This window comes from Nesoenas mayeri (assembly GCF_963082525.1).
Source record: "Nesoenas mayeri genome assembly, chromosome: 1".
Classification (NCBI taxonomy): Eukaryota; Metazoa; Chordata; class Aves; order Columbiformes; family Columbidae; genus Nesoenas; species Nesoenas mayeri.
The window spans coordinates 93,126,489-93,147,195 of NC_137541.1; the positions used below are offsets into that span (position 1 = coordinate 93,126,489).

The 20,707-nt window shown below is 41.6% G+C and overlaps 1 protein-coding gene across 2 annotated transcripts in view; it reads right to left on the bottom strand.

Annotated features, from left to right (window-relative positions):
* Nucleotides 1–10,916, bottom strand: part of PLCXD2 (phosphatidylinositol specific phospholipase C X domain containing 2) — a 65,588-nt gene extending 54,672 nt beyond the window's left edge. For both annotated transcript variants that reach the window (XM_080363446.1, XM_080363445.1), the window contains exon 1: nt 10,750–10,916. In XM_080363446.1, the coding sequence (XP_080219572.1) occupies nt 10,750–10,891 (142 nt within the window). In that variant the 5' untranslated portion in view covers nt 10,892–10,916. The remainder of the gene's footprint in view (nt 1–10,749) is intronic.
* Nucleotides 10,917–20,707: the final 9,791 nt, after the last annotated feature.

The window sequence follows — 20,707 nt, forward strand, 5'->3', positions numbered from 1 at the left end:
CAGTCTTTAAAAAAGCATGCCTCTTACATGGCTTTCCATTCAGTTTTCTAGAAAAAGAGTGACAAGTAACAAAGCTGATTTTAAAAATGTCAGCTTAAGAAACTATTTAATACATGTCACAGTCAAGTACATGAAAATGCAGCTGTCAGTTTTGGAGTTACACCTAGATATCTTTCCCACTCCCAAAGGTGTAAACCCAAACAAAATACACAATCAGACATCTAGTGAAGACACATCAGAAGAAGTCATGTTAAGCCTGGCTCATACTGCAAACTTCAACTTGGACATATTTGAGTTTCATACACCTCCCCATACAACAGAATGAGCCTTTCAAGCTTCTACAATATTTGGAAAGTAGATTTCAATCATGAGGGGGTCATCTTCTGCCTCTGAATGAGTTACTTTGCACAAAGAAGTTGGGGGGGTTGTTTTCCTTTGTGTGGGTGGTTTTTTTTAAAAGTTTTCAGTCCTAGGCATTTTCATTTCTCCCTCTAGGTCACCATAGAAAATTGTTTAACATGCTAGAATAAGGCTAGAAAAAACATTTAATTTTGATTTTAACTAAGGCTGTGCAGTTGTCTCTAGAGAGCTGTCTCTAGAAGTCATTCACACTATTATGCTCCCTCAAACAGTGTCACTGATATTATAAATCTGACAAAGGAACCACAACTTTATCTGGCAAATATTTTGTTGTCAACTCCGAGTTGTCTAAGCAAATCTGAGCCAAGAAAAAAAGCTTGTTTTCGTAAGTCTGATCACTTAACTTCACAGTTAGAAAAGCCTTTCCTTTGCAGATTGTCACATACAAGGCACATTTAAGGACACAAAGAGCCAATTTCTCCTTGCACTATCACAAACCAAATTCTATTTGTAGTTCTAGAAAGAAAACAAGTCACGAGAACATTGCAACTTTTTCAACACATACTTTAAGAACTGCACTCCTTAACAGGGCAGCTGCTATTTGAGAAACTGAACTACATGTGATATGCTTCTATAGCTGAAGAAGATCACAAACTCCTGCCCTGTGGCTCTGCTCTAAAGCCCAAGAAATTGAACTTCTCACTTACAATGAAGTCAACATGTATAACTAGATATAATCAAGCAGAACATGAAAAGGAACATCTGAAAAACAAGCTCCCTTTTTCATAGTTGTTAGAAGACTACCTCCTAATGATAACAGGTGACCATCATCAATACTGAGGCTGGAAAGACACAGCAAAGTTCAGTTAAATTTTCAGTGGTCATTTACAGAGGACTAGCCACCAACTGTGAGAAATATCTAAGCCAATCCTGGACCCAGAACATTTTTACTTCAGGAAGAAAAAAAAGCAAACTGAAAGCCTGAAGCAACAGCACTAGATATTTGTTGGGCTGAGGGCTGAGAGCAAGGTGAGGATCCATGTCATCCACCAGGCCCTTCTTTAATTTAAGATCACGGTGTTATGCTACCCGCTCAGCCGCTAGCTTTTAATATAGCTTAGCTGTGATGGTAAGCTACATGCTAAGCTGATTGCATCATGATGTCAAAGTAATCCCTGCTCTCCTTTGCTCTATCCCCAAACTCCATGAAAGGCCTTAGCCAGTCTGTAGCTATGGCAAGTGCCAGACTGGTTACTGATACAGCACAGCTTCTTTTTGAAAAAGTGTAACCTAAGCCTACTCAACTCCATACAATTTAAAAGGCAAAGACCTACATGAAAAGCACAGAGCAGACCAGCCCCATTTTGTTAGCAGCTCAGTGTTAGAGCTGCTAACCACATTCTCAATTCATTCCTAACACAAGGATGTGTGAAGATATTCAGATCCCATAATATTGTACAGTAACAGCTACATGGCCAGCAGTTTCTGAACAGAGCAAGCACCACAAAACTCTCATAGCAACATATACAAAAAGAGTCTTTTCCATGTTTTAAAAAAAATCCTTTTCCATCTGTGTTCCCCACCATCCAAATGGCATGCATGTCTACAAGTTAGACTAACCACTTTTCTCAGGGAAACAAGCTCAAGAAGTCTTGTCAGCAAGACATTTCTGATACTACCTGGCACCTTAAATATAAATAACACCCTATATTGATTCAATAAGTCCATTCCTTAAACCTGTTGACTGTGAACAAAGCAACTAACAAACCTAGGTATTTATAACCTCCATCTTACAGACTGAGAAACCAAAAGGCACAGAAAAGCCAAACTTTATTGTACTTTAGGCAAACAGAGGCCAAAAGCCCAGTCTGAACTGCCTCAGGAGCATGTTCTTGCACATGCACCACACTTGTTGAGTCACTGTACACAAGAGGTGATTAGCGTTTGGATCGCAAATCTTACTGAGCTGCTCCAGTGACACGGCATCAGTCTGGTGCTCAGCCCTTCCTGAAACCAAGCTCGGCACAGGAAATAAAACAAAGAGATGATCATTTGCCAATTGCTTCTAACAGGCTGAAGATGCAAAGCATGAAGCCACAAGCATTAAGTTCAAGTATGAAAGAGGCTGCACATTCAAAGGAAAAAAACAGGGGACTGCTAATCAGCTGGCAGGTCTTGCAGAACAATAAACAATGGCTACTCTATTTCAGCTTCATTTCTTTCATCTGACAAAGATTGGAAACTTCAAGGAAAGCAGACACATCCCCTCAAATGCCCAGATATTTAACTATCAAAAGCTATGATACAGTTAGAATAGTATTAGAGAGCTATCTTCCAGACAGCAGATTGTTAAAATGATGGATAGTCCTCTTAAATTTATCCCAGTAAGTGCAACTGTGGATTAATTTTTGTTCATATCTTTAAAGCTCTTTTTATTCTCCTTACACTAATTTCTCAGCTTAATTGTATGTTAAACAGATCACTTCTCAATTCAATTTGTATGTTAAATAGACTGCATTTAACTGTTCAGGATGACTTTTTTGTTGAAGTCTTTGTGCCAACTGTTAGAAAGCAGCCTTGTATCATCACACCTGGAAAGTGTAACCTAAGCCTAAGCGTAACTTTCCAGTGTGTATTTGTCATGCTACTCAAGTCACAGTCAAATTAACCCATGGTGAGCTCAAACAAATGACACTCATCAACAAATGTTATTAAGTTTTGAATGTCAACAATTAGTACCAATATCATTTTGTATCTTCTGTTTCTACATCAGTATTTTCTGTTTATACAGTTGCAGCACACAGATAGGAATGAGCATCATCTCAAACACTTGTAAATTTACCTTCAAGGGATCTTAAAAATATGACCACATGGCATGCAAAGTGCAGAGATCTTCCAACTTCGAACACACTTGTGCACTGCCAATTACTTGCAAATAAGACAAGAACTCATGTTTTTTTCCAGATACAAGCATGTCTACTAGCATATCATTAGCCTCCTCACTTGCAAGGCTGTGGAATAGTCAAAAGCAGCAAAGACATTTTCTGCAAAAATTGGATAACTAAGAAACAACAAATGAGAACACATGAGCAGGAGAGTGTACTGTCAGCAAGTTTAACTAGATCAGAATAATTTCACTTGATCTTCACATTAATGAAATATTAACAGGATGAATAAATGCAAGAAAATCTTTTGTCTTCTGTTAAACATTTGCAAGAAGCAAGGTCAACATACTGTACCAACTGCCTTAAAGGGTCATTTATGGTCAAAGAATCACCCTAGCTGTAGTGACACCAAACTTCTGAGAGCAAGCTTTCCTCACTAGACAAAATACATTCCCCATGTATTACAAAACACCACACATGACATAGCATAGCAATCATTACATAGCCAAGACATCCAGAAGTACAGTAATCAAGCTGCAAAAAAACAGGATGCAAGTGCTAGCAAGTTAAGGGTGTCCCACAAATGGTCTTTTAAACCAAGTGTCCTGTGGGTGCCAGAATGAAGGGAAAAAAACCAGGATGAACAAAAGTGCCTCTCAAAGCCCAGAAGTCCTCAGGATTCAGGTCATTAACAATCCAGCTTTTCCAATCAAAAGATTAACATCTTAAAAGCTCTTTACTAATGAAAAGTGAATCAAATAGTTCATATTAATTTGCCTAACAAAAGGAGAAAAGGTAGGAATAACAAACATCCTGTTGATAATTTATTATCTAAAACTTTTTAGATTAGTATTTCTATTTTAATAGAATCCTATAAGAATCCTTTAGGTATTCTTAATGCAGTCTCATTAGGGAGGACAAAGCCTAGTACAGACCAAATCCTCTTAGGAAAACTTCCTCTCCCTGTCAAAGAATTACCTTGATTTCCCTCACTGCCTCTTTCAAGGTGGGAAGAAGAGTAGGGGTGAATAAAAGGGGTACAAAGAGAAAGGGGCTGCTTAAAACTCTCTCAGACACGATATCACATGGCAGTTTGCTCTTCTTTATAGCAAGGAAGAGTCTGTTTGGCACTGGTTGGAGTTACTGCCATTAAGTGTTTTTGTGATTTAGCAATGACTCCCCATTTACCAGCAACCCCAGCTTGTTGCACTGGGAAAGCAGAAAGTGCCAGGACTTCTCTACCATTTCAAAGCCTGAATGGATCCATCTGCTCTAAAGTGAAAAAAACTCTTCACTTTAGAGTCCTGCACTCCCCTTTCATGACCACTCAGAACTGTGTAGACCAAGGGCTTATCCTCTTCTGAGATGGCTCTAGGAAAATCTTTTTTTTTCATTACACATACTTTCCGTTGTTTTACATCTTTTATGGAAAAGCAGGCAAACCGAAACTTTCACACAACAGAGGAGAACAACCACCATTTATATCAACATTATGATTGGTTTCCTCTGTTTGAAGTAACTTATTTACCAGGCAGTTAATTCACTCTCTAGGGCACAGATTTTAAAAAAGAGGCAGAAGGCTTTTCCTGATTAAAAAGATTCAGATCTTCATATACTGTCTAAAGAAAGTTGGGTGGCATTTCAAGAACAATTTGATTTTGGCTAAACAAATGACAACAGTCCTTTAAAAAGAGAAACCCTAATATGTAAGGCTGGCTTTTCCAGGGAAACTTCTGCACAGATCCAGTTTCTGCCACACCAGTTCAACACATAGGGACCTAAAAAGGTAATACTTCCATCAGGTATTTTCATCAGTATAGCAGTCCAGAGAGTTTAACAGCCTCTCACCAACAAGACTTGAAATTTGCAGATAAAATGAAGTAGACTACCAAGGTAGTAAAATAACTTCTCCTTTTAGGACAAGTTCCTCCTGAAAATTCTGCAGAGATCATCTCCAACATCACCATATTTATGCAGATGTTTTCTTCTAATGGCTGGTAGATGCCAATTAAACTGGGAGGGAGAATAAAGCCTGGTGAATCAGCACATTAACCTTATATATTAGGCTTAACTATGGGCAGGGCTGGTAGGGCTGCTCCTCATTAAGACTGCCTGCTAGCTGTATTTGTAAAGTTCTGTTTTCCAGGGCTGATCATTCTGTAGGCCTTTACCACTTAGATCAAAACCATTACGTTTCTGCCTCAGGCTTTTTGGGTGATCTTCTTGGCAAATAGCAGAAACAGTGGCATGTTGTAGTACCAAGTTTCAGCTACAGTCATTCTGACAATACCATGAACAAATGATGGAAAGCTACTCAATTAAAAGTTAGTTAGAAAGTTAATTTTTCAAGTGTGTGTATGTGTGTGTTGTGGGGAGAATCAAGCAGCGTGACAAGTGCTGTAGTTTGGAGGAGAAGATCAACACCTATTTTAGAAGGCCAGGGACACATCTCTTCTCAGAGATCAGTGGAAAAACAGACATTTCAACAACTATTTCAGCTCTCCAATATAATCTTATTTTAGTCATATTTAAGCAAAGACTATTTTACCTTAAAAAAAAAGCTTCTGAAACTATAAACCTCAGGTTTTCCATCGGTTTTAGCTACCTATAACCCAGCATCCCATGGTCAACTCTCCACCAATCGTCCAGCTTGATACAGGCAGGAGCAGCATCATGTTGCAACTGTTTCGCATTTCTAAGCAATGAGATCCTGGCCATCCTTCCACATATCTTCAGAGGATGAGCTAATACATGAGAAGATAACAGAGGAGGCTCTGTGCACCATCAGAAGCTATGACTGAAGAGCTGCTCTACCTCTCCTCAGATGTGCAGGCTGCTCTGCCCACGTGTTCCACACCAGCCAGATGTCCTGCCTAGCATTACATACAGCTCTAGGGACACCAGTTATCTGAAGAACTTATGGTGGAAGAAACTTTCTTAGTGTTTTGAATCGGACTCAGATGTACCAAATTTGACCTACAAACATTTATATTTCAAGATTTGGAGAAAAAAACAACAAAACAAAAACCACCAAACAAAACAAACAAAAAACACTTTACAATCTAGGAAATGAATTGGTATTAATTGACTCTTTCAATATTGTATATCAAAGTACTGAACTACAACATTTTACTTTTTCCAAAAATTCTGGGTTTTTTTCAGCTCTCTTTCCTAGAGACACAATTCAAATTGAATTAGTTCGGATTCAAATTAAGTCATTCCCTTAATTATTTCCTCAACAGCAGGTTAACTAACACTATATGAAAGAAAATACAATCCCCCATGTTTTCTAAACATGGCCATCCTACATCTTCATTCCTACCTACATCTGCAGCACTGTGACACACCAGGTTAACCATAACCCTCCCTCAGGACAGCTGGATGCTTCAGCACCTCTCCTGGGGTTTGTCCAAGCACACAAGCAGCTTTTTTGGGAAACTTTTCTGGCAGGAACCACTTCTCAAAGAAAATCCCCCAAACCATTATCATCAACATCAAAAAGCCTTCCATCAGGTTAGCTTGCTGAATGCACTCATTTACGCTTGTAGGACCAAACATCCACCAATGTAGGAAAATGGGAATTCTGGTCTTTTTTTAGGTGAGGGGAGATGGAAGGAACAGAGGAGGGAAGGGAGGGGACAGAAGTGGCATTTAATTAGCTACTCGTATTATAAAATGGCATCCATAACTATTCTGGGTGCTCCTGCAAGAAGAAGATTACTTATCCTCCCATTTATCAGTGGATCCTTATCCAAGTAATCTTAATTTCCTCTAAAAGGAATGAAAATCAACACCGGGGAAAAACTCACACCTATCCTGACCAAAATCTGTGACCAATCCAGAAATGCAGTTTGATCAAAACCAGCAAGTATTCCCTTCTGTTATGTCATGGTTCTTTACTATTCAAATACAGGATAACCCAGGTGAGATTAAGTAAATGGGTTATTACAAACACCCAAATGAAAACAGAACCCCCTACTCTTCCGCTCATCATATTCATCCAGCAGCACTTTGGAGGCTGGACTAATAAAACATGCAATAAGCAAATGCTGATAATTGGCAGTTAACATCTGCTAGATTGCCTTGCTGTCTCAAGATAACAGGCACAAGCTTATCATGATCTCAAAGTGCATCTTGAGACAAAAAAGCGTTTCAGCTGTCCTAACACAAGTATTCATGTAAAAGCTCAATCAAACTGGAAAGTGGTGCTGTATCTTCAGAAGCAGAGAGAATTCTCAGACTTCAGCACCTAGTTTATTGTGATACTGCCAAAAATACTCAGGCAAGTAGTCAAAGTGAAACCATAAGAACTGGCCACACCATGGTGTTATGAATTATCAGCATGCAGGTACAAACAAGATGCACACTAGGCTTCTCTAGCAAATTCATTAAACAGCCGATTTACTTCAAAAGCAGACTAGTGACAGCACTGCAGCTATTTCTCACATTCCATTTCTCCATGGGAAAAGAAAACTAATAGACACAGATAAAGAGATGACCAAAGAAAGCAGTGTCTCAGTTGTACATGATTTCATGAAATTGTTTGAAGCAAAGCAGCGAAGACATACTAATTTACAATACATCACCCTGCCAAGGGTCATATGTTCACAATCAAAATCTTTAAGAGTTCATTTTTAAACCCACATTTAAAAAGGATTAGTCTGGAGTAAAATTAAGAGAAAACCCTCTCTAGTTTCACACAAGGTCACCACTTTGTTGAAGATGGTTCATTTGTTAACTATATTGTATGCATGTAAGTTGACGACATTTTAGTTACTTGATATCTGGCAATTTGTCATTGAAAAAATTCTGTCTCTCAACACATCACACAGGAAACCTCTTTCTCGAGTAAGACTACGCTAGCTTATTATCTAGTCTAGAGTTTTTCCAATAGAGAAAACAGAAAAGTCTGAACTCTGGAACTGGCTGCACCCAAACCTTGGAGGATGACCCTGAATTCTTCAAAGTCTCTCCTCTGTTTTGAGGACAGAGTTAAATCAGCATGTAAATACCAAAGTTGTATACCTCATGAAATACCCGTCTTAAACATTACTTGTAACCAGTCATTTCTAAAGACTGAGGAAATAATTTTCTCTGTCCTCACATAGCATGTTTCACACAACATAGAATCATTTTGGTTGGAAGAGACCCTCAGGATCATCGAGTCCAATGCATGTAACAGCTCAGGGAATCATAGACTAGTGTACGATAAGAAGGAGCCCCAGATGTCACAGCTACCTTTTTTAAAGCCATGGAAAACAAGTAGATCTGAAAGCAAAACTGTGTGCAACAGATAAAGATGCAGACCTCTACACAGACCATCCTTAGCCCCAAGAGAGTTACTAAGACTTTCCCTTCTATAATACCATACGATGAATTAAATCTGAACAGTTTATTTTCTGCATATACTATCGTTTCACTTTAAATAGCCACACGTCATGCCAACTTTTTTTAAAAAACTAGCATTTTATGGCCTTCAAAGGCTGCATTTTGCCAAAGTGCAACTAGGTTAAAACCACCCCCAAAACCAACTAATCAAACACAACAACCACCACCACCAAAAAAGCCTCAAAAAAACCAACAACAACACATACAAAACACAACCACCACCAAAACCACAAGCCAAACAATGTTTAATGCTGACTTCAAATAAAGTTTAAAAAGTTTAAAGGTTTCAACTGCTCTGGCACATTCATTAGAGTTCCTTTGCTACTCCTATGCACAAAGAGTGGTTGGGAGGAAGAAGCTGGGGGGGGAGGTGTGAAAATAAAAAAGAAGTTGAGTCCCTCAATCTAGCAGTGAAAACAAATGCATCTGGAGATGGACAAAAACAGGCCACACCTGCCATATACACATATAGTTATTAAGCACAGACAAAAACGCTTCTCATTTGACCTCAAGCCTCCCTTTCACCTCTCTTTTGAAGGCCTTCATTGCTGTTCAGTATCTGTAAACAGATGCCTCAACTGCAACCAGGTTTGTACAATCCTTTCCTTGCACACTGTTAGCAACATCACCGTGGAGCCCAAAAAGGCCCTCAGAACTCCACTTGGACAAAAGAGTTATTGGACTAAACTGAAAAAAAAAATCCCCAAACATCTACCCAAGACATTTTTTTCCTACTCAGAGGTTGCACAAGGTATGTGCAGGAAAGAGGCAAGAAAATACAGCAACTTGAACTACAAATACACATACATTGCAAGCTTTTTCAAAAAAACACTACTCATTTTAAAAAGTGTGGCATCACTGAAACAACTTACAACTTCTCATTTTTTTTTGTTCTTCTGCTACAAACATTGCACAAACATTTTAAGTGACAGCAACAACACACCTAACACAAATAAGTATCACAACCTTCTGTAAACAAAGTTTTACAGCCCTTAGACTGCTACAGCAACAAAAATTTGATTACTGTTCACTAAAACAAAGAATGAAGTTTCAAAGTCTGCAGCCACTTCAGATTTTTATGAACACCAAACTTTCTTTCTGTTACTCCCTCCCTGTTTATAAAAATGATCTTGCTACTGTTAATGTGGGGGGAAGGTGTTACTTTTGATTAAAAAACCACATTTCAACTGTATCAAGCCTGTATCACTAATGACCAGTCTAACATCCAATATCAGAATGAAAGGCTACAGTAGTCACCCCTAAAATCTTCTCTATTGACATCTACAAGCAATACTACATTTTTTGCTATTTACAGATAGAAATTCTTCCTATTACTAAGTAACTTCAGGGTCATCTGCTGTCTTCCTCATTTGTCAGTTTATCCATCTGTAAACCAGAAGTGATGACACTCACCCTTACCAATTTGTTAACACAGAAGCTCTGTGCTGGATCTGGGAGCTAGTTATTTTAAATTCTGCTAGAGAAGCGGGACATTTAGTAAGTATTCACAGTATTTTAGTGTCTTCAGTGTAACATCATGCATAGGGGTGCTTCATGACAGTGCTGTGCTCTTTGACTCCCTGACAAGCTATATGCAGGTTCGCCTACAAAAGGCATTTCTATTTGATGAACCTCCAGCTGTTAAATTCAATGCAAACAAACCTTTCTTCCTACCTGCTTTCAGCCTTGCTTAAACAACGTTAAAACCTTAAAGCGGACCTCCAGGGATCACAACCACCTTTTCTTAAAGACAATGAAAACAAGCAGGTCAACGGGTTAGAAACTCCCAGCTGTATTTACAGCAGATTAAGCGCTCCTTCCCCTCCGCAACGGACGGGATTCCTGTCAGCCCTTAACCGCGAACAGGCGCTGATGCCTGAGGACAGACTTTCCACACGGCCACCACAGCTCAAACACCCAACCTCTGTCCCCCGAGCAGGGACAAACACCTCCCGGCAAAGCCTGCGGCGACAGCCTCGGGCACAGCCGGGCTCGGCACAAGCGCTTCACCAACGGGGAACACCAGGGCGCCGACTGCCCCCAGCGCCAGGCCCCGGCGGTGGGGACAGGCCCCAGCACCCAAACAACCCCCGCCAGCCCCGCCCCGCCGCCTTACCCGGGATGGCCAGGTTGGAGAGTGGGTAGGAGTGCAGCGCCGCTGGCAGCGAGCCCATCCAGTCCGCGTTACTCTCCGCCATAGGCCCCGCGGCGGCCCACCGCCGCCGCCAGCCGCCTTCCCTCCCGGCCGGCGGCTTCATCCCCGGGCTGGGGAGCCGGGCCGGGCCGGGCCGGGCCGGGCAGCAGCGGCTAAGGGGTCGACGGGGCTGGGACCGGGCTGGGCCGCCCGGCCGCCTTATGTAACAGGTGCGGCCCGGCCGGGCGCGGCACCTTCACGGCGGCCAGCCATTGGCTGTCCGCTGCTCGCCCCGCCCCCGCGGTTGTGCGGCTCGTCGCGGTGTCGGTACCGCGGCCCTTCTGTGAAGGAAGGGTGCATCCGCCGCGGAGTGATTCCGTCCCGGAGTGATCCCTCCGCGGGACGGCGGCTGGCACAGCCGTCAGCAGCGCTTGTCTTCTGAGAGGGGATCATATCTGTGCTCCTACATATCTCAAGGGTGGGTGTCAAGAGGATGGGACCACACTCCTTTCAGTGGTGCCCAAAGATAGGATGAGGGGGCAATGAGCACAGACTGAAGCACAGGAGGTTCCATCTGAATATGAGGAGAAACTTCTTCACTTGGAGGGTGACAGAGCACTGGAACAGGCTGCCCAGAGAGGTTGTGGAGTCTCTTTCTCTGGAGACATTGAAGACTTGCCTGGACACATTCCTGTGTGATGTGCTCTGGGTGAACCTGCTTTAGCAGGTGGTTGAACTAGATGATCTCCAGAGGTCCCTTCCAACCCCAACCATTCTGTGATTCTCTTTCTGCACCATCTGACCAATGAAACCGGTGTAGTGTTGGTCCAGGTGAGAGGAGAGGAGAGTAACAGCATGGTCTGGGACTGGAGAGATGTCAGCCCAAGTCTGCAGGTGGCACCATGCAGGGCTTCTGCAGCCCCACTCACCTGAAATTCAGAGCCTTCTGAGCCAGCTGCACTGTTGATGGCACTAATGTCTCCGTTCAGTTTAATGGAGTTTTATAGACGGTCAAAGCAGACTATAAACCAAATAATATGATTCAAGCAGAACAGGAATTGGGTTTTTTTATGAGAGGAACTTGAAGGACAAACCTGGAGATGAAGCTTGAATAATATGCACATAGCAACAAATTATGAAATTTGGCAAAGACTAGTGGTATATTGTGAACTTTATTGAACTATGCTCATTAAACGCTCATTTTAATACAAAACCACACCTCCCCATCAAAGGCTACCCACCTCCAGGAGAAGACCCCTAATCACTAAACATGCATAGAAGATTTTGTTTACTGTACCTTTTAAACCAAGGCAAGAAAAGTTCAGACCAATAGACTTTGAGCAGGCATAAATATATACAAATGTTAGGAATGGTTAAAAGTTGAAATGTATAAACATGTAACTCAGCCTGCTCTGAGTGTGCTAGCTTTGCAAAGGATCATCTAGCGTACTTTTCTGCACAGAACTGCAAATAATGCAAATATTGATACCTCAGCCCTGTGTGTGAATTGTTGTCTTCATGGCTACCTTGCATAAAACAGAAAACATCTGTGAGTTTGGGTTCTGGTATTCACTCTGCTGTAGCCCCAGAGAAGCTACTACCCCCAATACAGAGGGGCAATGTCATGGTTTCACAATGTCTGCTGGTTAGTAAGTTTATTAGCTAGGAGTGATTTATGCACCACACCTGACAAGAATCAATACCACAGCAGAAGATTTAAGGAGCAAGATAGGGCAGCCTAAACAGTAATTCCTTGTCCTTGACAGTCTCACATTCTGCCTTACACTGCATTTAGCTGTTGGGTAAAGCATTTTGTCCAAACCAGTTTCTGGATTTGCTGTGATACACAAAGTAGATCCTCTAAGATATATTTTTTCTCCCCTGTGTTATTACATATCTTTGAAGGATAATGCTTTGTGAGCAAGTTCTCTTAACTGCTCCTTACAAATATGTACAAATACTATTTCCATACTCTTCACATACAGACAACCAGGTATACAACACTGAGGTCTACTCTATCATATGCTAGTAAAAAAAATCCAAACATTGCTCTGAAAGATAATTTTTCACTGTCAGATTACTGAAGGTGGAATACTAAATGCCAAGGATATATATGTCAGAAGCCCTTGATTTTGTCTGTGAGGAAGTATTTTTTAAATAAACATGTATTTTTCAGTTGACGTATTAAAATTTGCACATTATTCACAGAATGCTTCCTTTAATATACAGTAAAACTGCTATAATTAAACTATATAAAGTATACATAAACTTGATGTATTTGTAAATACATATGTCAACTACTTAGTGCTAGAGTTAGGTTATGGTTGGACTTGATGATCCTGAGTGTCTCTTCCAACCAAAATGATGCTGTGATTCTATGTATTTTCACCTAACACAACCAGAATTTATCTCCTTCCATAAATCTGCATTTTCCTTTTCAAGAACGCAAACAAAGACACTTTGCATTTAAAGCTTTGATATTGGACAATCTAAAAACAATGCCATTTCCTTAATAGGTTTTCACAAAGCACTCCTGACCAGGGATTCGTCATGCTCAAGGAGGAACATGGAGGGCAGGTTTGGTGTGCATCCAGCTGTCCTGCACCCCTGTTTCCCCTTCCCATTAAGACCACCTGGTACACTTGCCTCTGATGTAGGAGAGAATCAGCCATGCTATTCAAAGCCATACCTATGGGATCATAAACATTTTCTCTTGCAATTAAACTTATGGCATCAATCAAAAGATGGATTGTTACGTGGGAGCTCCAGTCTGTATCCCTGCAAGTTTATCTCCTTTAAATGACTACTTTATGTTCCTTCACTCTCTTTCTCACATTCCCATCATCGCAGCTTGGGACCACCCATCAAACCAGTATGTGTGAACTCCTTAAATACATTTGGCAACCATGGCTCTTTCAAAGTGTAGCTTTCTAGGATGTGAAAGCTTTGCAGTACAGGAGTAGCCATTTCACTGAGGCTGTTGTGTTCTCAAGGACATCTTTGTGTCTTGTGGGCAGTACTTCACTGCGGTCAGTGCAACTGTAAACACTGAAGCTGTAGTCCAGAGCCAAAACTAATCAGGCTGAGTGCTGACACGATACTCACAGTGTCCTTGCCAGGCCCTATCCTGCATTTCCTATCTTTCAAATGACATAAAGAAGATGGAGCGTGTATGACAGACAGCAGAGTCTGAAGGGGAATACGCAGAGTGCGTTTTGGTATGGGAAAAGGAGTCTAATCATCTGTACCATGAAAGCAGGTCTTAGCAGTCCTCTGCCATCAGATCAGCTAGAAAAGAGAGGGTCTAAAGCTAGAAGGGGGTGGGTCTCAAACGTGCTCCCTTCAGAGTCTCCCAAAAGTCTCTGACCCTTTACCATTGCTTTTTAATAGAACAGGAGTGCGTGACAGCATTGGGGTGCTTCATCACTACCACAGCACAGCGACTTTCTCACTGTTTCACAACTACTATCAGCATCCCCACTCTACAATGTGCAGCATGAATACATGCTGGCTCTTGTGGTTAAGATGGTTTTGAGACCTCCAAGATGCAAAGGATGTTTAGACTGTGCGGGAAGCCAGCAGCTCAAAATCAGAACGCCGAGGGAAAGAGGAGGTGCTTCCGTTCAGCACTGAAGGGTGAGATTTCAGCTGGGAACATCAGATGCGATGCACGGATACTTGCTGGCAGTAACCACTAGCAGAACTTTCTTATGGTCCAAAAATCCTTCCTATGCTTTTCTAGAGAAGAAGAGCACTTAGTTGCCTGTTCCCTTTCCCAAAACCTCAACTTCTTTCCATCTCTACAAAACTCTGTAATCCTGTTCTGTAACCCTACAATGATGAACATTAATTGCAGTGGCCAGAGGGAACAAATCTGCATTAATAATACAATTTTATTTTCCACAGACTAAACCCACAAATTATCTAGGGTCTTGTCACTTGAGACAATTCAAATGTTCCACTTCAAGCATGTGTTTAAGTGGCTGTAGAAATGAATACTTAAGCAGGCAGGAAAACCTCATACTATAGACAATTTTTTAAATTCTACATCAAGGTCAGTAGGTGGTTGTATTTTTCTGCATTGCTGGAGAATTCACATATGAATCACAGCAGTGAGGATGGCCTGACTAAAACTTTACTATCCACTTTTCCCCAGAGTAGCCGTATATATGCCTTATGTGGACTTACTGAAAGGGCTTAGCTATTCCTTTGTGCTTTGGTGCAGAGTACAAGCCAATGTCACAGGCAGCCCAGACAATCTTGATGCTCTGGTCCCATTCCCACACCCCTAACCCTCCTGTTTTCAAATACACAGTTAAAAGATGAGCTGTGTGGATCAGGCTGGTGCTATTTAAATGCTAAGAGACATGGGGTTTTCACTGTTAGACAATTCTAAACACAAATGTGTTTACTTAGCCCTTGGACTGCGGTATACAGAATATACAGCCAGAACAACAAACTTTTCAAAGTGCTTTAAAGCAACTGAAAACAAGTTGATAACAGCAAGTGCTACAGCAAGCTTAATCTCCTTCTCCTTACTATGTTAAGCACCAAGATAACATGTCCTATTATTCAACAGGGCACGTTGCTACTGTTAAAAAGCTTTGAGTTAATATTTTCAAAATCTTCCATTTCAGTCCAAGATCTACTGTGCCATGTAAATTCCAAATCCTTATGTGCAATTTATCAGCAGACAATAGATCAAATAAGTTATTCAAACAGCTTCTGTGTCATCTGCATATTTTAAAGGTCACTTTGCTACTGATGAGAAGAAAACTGCAGGATTCACTCTCACAGAGAGAAGCTAATTGCTCAACATTTCATGTAAGTATACTCAGACTCTTCCAAGCTGTTCATTACCATTTTTACCCTGACTGCAATGGAATTATTTAACATTTAAAACCACCGAACACACTCAATCACCAAGCTCTGGAGACGTCACTGCATTTGAAACACTGCTGCTTCAAATGCGGTAGACCAAATAGTGGTGTTCATGTCCCATTTTACGTCAGGTCAGGAAAACACCGTGACTATCACAGCACTTTTTGCACTTCCTAAGTTCATTGCAAATACTTAGCTGTCTATCATGTCATATACTCTTTATAATATTGACTTCTCCGCTTTCTCTGTCCACAGCTCATAGCCTCAGTGTCAGTTCATATCAATGTATTACCTACTTCTCTCTCTTGCTTTTGCTTGCCTCTTTAAGCCAAGCACTGGCATCTGTGAGTCGCCTGTTTGACAATACCGAACTATTCAATACTTAATTTACACCACATGAGGGTGTTTCAAGCTGTGTAGGATGCCAGAGTTAATTTGGAAGTCCTCCTGTTTGGAAAGGAACCAAGGGGCAAACAGACACCTTTTTTTTTCCCCCCACTGATTAAAAAACTTATTGGGGCAACCTTGTACAGGAGACTTCGAAAGGAAAGAGATGTAATATCACATGCTAGGAAACAGATGGAAGAGGAGTTTTAAAGACATAATCCGATGTTCCCTGAAATCAAATAATCCTTGCTGGGGACTTCCCTGAGCTTTGTCTTGTCCTTAAGGAACCATTTTAAATATAATATGATTTCATATTATTGCCATTAAAATCTCCTCAGACAGGATTAAGTAATCATTATCCCCCTGCAGAGCTTTTTAGAAGCTTTCCATTGGCTTACTGCTCAAAGTTAATTGCAGAGTCAGGAAGAATTATCTGCTAACATAAACAATAAATGAAACAAAATTTCTGCTTCATATACTGCTTCTTCTGGAGTTAAAGTGTACGCAGATCTTTCTAATGTTTGCCTGCTCTGATAAGTGATGGCTTTAAATCTAGCAAAGACTATGCAAGGTAACTAATACCCTGTCCTGTTTAGCGGGTATAATTTTGGTGTGCAGCTTTTTAAAACAAACACATATGTGAAAATGAAGCCAGAGCACTTCACAAGGCTTTCAACACAGCTGCAACGAGGCAAACATCTCCGTAAATGAGAAAACTCTGGGTCCATGTGAAGATGGGTTGTTTCCCCAGGAAATCACAGGCAGCAAAGCCTATTATCAGCAACTCTTAACTAATGAATCAGGCCTTGGGATCACCAGGCAGCCTGTGCTCTCTCACAGCCGGCTTCTGTGATGGCCAGAGCATGCTGTGCAAACTATAGGGGTGCTTCTTAAATAAAGAAGCCACGCTTAATTAATTTACAAGACGGAAAGATACCTTGTAAAAAAAGCTACTGCAATACTGTGTAAGAAAAAAAAACAGTGAGGCAAAAGGTAATGAATAAATAAACTTAACAGCAGAGTCAATTATACTTTTGAGCGGCATTCTTCATTTTATCAGTGCTGGGGAACACTGGGGATCATCCTCCATAAGTGCTCCAAAGACTGGATGTTCTTGTGTTGCTTATTTTCACATAATTATTACATATGCATTACAATTTTTTGAAAATTTTGACGTACAATACATCTATACTAAGAAATAATTGATGATGTTAGTTATAACTGTTTAGTTTCTTACTTACAATACATGTATTAATTATTAGTTAGATATAAACTAAGCACTCTGCTTCTAAACAATGTATCACTTAATCTTTTGTCTCCCTCTTGTCATGCAGAAGGATATAAAACTTGAAAAATATCCCCTCATTTTGCAGGTGGTCAGAAAGTATTTATCTCATGCCAATTGGTTAGTGATGGGTACGTCTTTTATAACTTAATCACAGTATACATGAATTTGGCAGCTTCTCTTCAGGAATTCAGGATACAGGTAGAGGCTTGCCAGGACCAGGGCATCCTCACAGCTGTTCCCTGTGTGTCAGAGAGGTGGAAACCAGGCAGGGGCTGAGGGGGCCCACCTGCCCTATGCACCCCAGGGGCTCGGGGCTGGCAGCCCTTCCTATGCCCCAGGTTGCAGGGCCCAGCAGCACCAGGACACAACCACAGTAACATGAACTGCAGAGGGCTGGAAAAGGTCACTCCCTCCACTGAATTTCCCAGGCCCTGCCACTGACTTCACCAGGCATGTTCGTAACTGAAAACAAATACAATTTTCTTGCTTCTATCCATAAGCAGATGAAAGCCACTTGTACGCAAAAAGACCTTGCTGCTTAGCTTTCCAGTGCGTTGCTTTTACAACTGCATAATGCACGTGTTAAAGACCATATACAGCAAACCCAGGTAATGTCAGAGCATTACATTTGTGTTATACGTGACCTCAGATTCTGACTCAAGTCTGCTTTACAGGTTTCATCGTGCCATGGAGTTGCATTTAGGGATGCTTCAAGCCTCTTTTAAAAAATCTTTTCTGTACCTACACAGCAAGCTTTGAACACCTTACTCTTACAGAAGAGCTTTTATGTGACACTCTCATACCCATTTTCAGACATCTGATAACTTAGACTTCCATCTGGGCCAAATTCTCCCAGGGTTACTGGAATCCAAGTCCAAGCTCAATGATTTAAGCCACATACTGGGGAACCTCATGCCAAAAATAATGGCTTGAAGGGTTAGTGTTTTTTGTTTGTTTTTGTTTTGTTTTGAGGTGTGTTGTTGTTTGTTTGTTTTTGTTTTGTGGAGTGGGTTTTTTTGTTGGTTTTGTTTTGTTTTCTTTTATTGCTGGTTTTGTGTGGTATTTGGTTTGGTTTTCACTTTAAATTAAAGCAGGGAGGGGTCGATTTCAAACCTAATCACAATTCTTGAGTCACTGTATGTTACATGCCTGTCCTGGTGAGGACCAGACGAAGTCAAACAGAAATATAAACTATTCTACACTCAATTTAGGTGGAAAAAAAAAAAAAAATTGGAAAGAGGCTGGCAGGCAGGAATTTTCTCTCTCTCTGCCTGGGGCCCAGCGGCCATCGACTCATGTTCCCTCCCTGGAGCTGGCAGGGGCGGTCAGGAGTCCTCGTTGTTCCCGCCCGTCACCCCCGGCCTGCCAGGGGCCGGCAGGAGCCGCCGCCCCACCCTGGCACCCCCTCTGCGCTGACTCCGGCCGGGTCCCCTCAAGCGGGGCCGGGCGGGAGCGGGCCCCGCTCGCCGCCGGCTGCGGTGCTGCGGCGCCACCTGCTGGTCGTCGGGGGGAGGTACCCGCCGGTACTTCCCCAATGTAGGGGAGTGCGAGGAAGACCTACCTGTCCCCCCTGGCTCCTCAGTCAGTCGCCTGGAGATTTCTTTTCGCTGCTGATCCGGGTTTGTGGAAGCAGCAGCGTCCTTCGGGGATGGATGGGTCAGGGACCGGGACACCGCTGCCGGTAGCTCGCTCCTGGCAGCCTGGATCCCTCAGCAGGGAGTGGTGGGAATCACGACAAGCCTGAGTGCTTCTCAAGGCGCCCTGCAAAGCCTCAGTGTCAGAGGGGACATCACTCACCAGAAGCAAGCAAGGGGCTTAAAATATCTGAGATGATAAAATAATACATCTTTGACAGGTATGCTACAGACGTCCTCAATTAATGACAAGGAAGAGAGTCCTGGCTCTCCACATCCCTTGGAATATGGCTATCCAGCTGTTTTGTCTCCCTCTCTCTATTTTTTTTCTTTAAGAACAAAAAGCTGCCTTCTTTTGCAGTGACTGATGGTATAACGCAAGTCAAACTACTTTGCTTCTACAAACCCACACAGACAAGAAGCTCTCAAATTAATATTGAGCCTTCTGTGCATGCAAAACCTGCACAGTTTCATAAGGAGGAGAGTATATTCTGTTCAGCACAGATATTGTCTTAGCGACGGGTTTAGAACTGCTCGTGCTATAATGTAAATAACACAATAAAATACTTTTAAAATGTCTGTGAGATTATTCTTTCCAGTAAGTGATTCATTCATCTAAAGTCCCGGGAAATGCAGTGCTCTGAACCCTGATACTCATCGACCAGCACTTAGCAGTAAATAAGACAAATCCCATTCCTAAATCAGAATATCAATTTTAAGCCTGACATAATTGAATTTTAGTTGATTTGCATTAATTACAGAAATACCATTGTGGTAAAAATATGTTTTCAACTAAGCTTGGAGGGACAGTTTCTTGGCTGCCAAAAAGCATTGTTCCTGCTGTATCTCTCATGCCTTGCATTAGTGATCACCCAGCTGCTGACCTGGCTGAGAACTGTGCAGTGGCTTAAGCTGATCCCACCCCCAGCACAGTCATTAAATCATTGGTGTCAGTGCAAGGAAATAGGCAGCCTGGGCAGGATAAGGGTGAGTCTGGACCATTCCTTCTGCAGGTTTAAGCCACCTGGGAAACTACCCCTGAGATCCTGAAGAATGTGAAGGTAGCAAAGGCCAGACACTCATTAAGAACAAAGGAGAAGAAAACTATTATATTCCTTTTTTTTTTTCTTCACATGTACCTTAAATATAATTTCAGAAAAGCACATACAAAAGTAATTATTGTTTCAAAGGCACGGCAGTTCCAAATGGACTGGCATTTTCCAGTACCCTTGCAGTCCTTATTCACTTCAGTCCTTAAGTCTTTGGTCCATAGGTGGCTTGTATATGAGTCCAAAGTTAACTTTTTCTTCTGACTTCACCAATGCCAACGGAGTCTTCTTCATGAACACTTCCACTGTGCCCTTTCATCTCACCAACCCTCCCTGCAGTCCTGGCCACAACCTGGTGATGACAGATGCAGACTATTTTATTTCTGCGTAAGGTGCATATTATTTTTGTTTGGATTCACAGTGATAAGAAATTGTATATTGGATCATACTAGTCAATACTTGCAGAGGAAAAAAATAACAATTCTAAGAATGGCTTGTATAGGTATCAAAAAGCTTGTGTTACGCTAATGAATCACACGTAATCATGGTGTCCATACGGCAGAGCTGTCATCTCTATACACTTAGAAAAACAAAAAGCTTCAACACTCTTCAGGCAGGCTGGCAGAATGATGCGTTAATCTGCTCCCATTAACAAGACAGCAAATTCCCAGTTGATCACCCAATTCAAATTAAGCACGTGT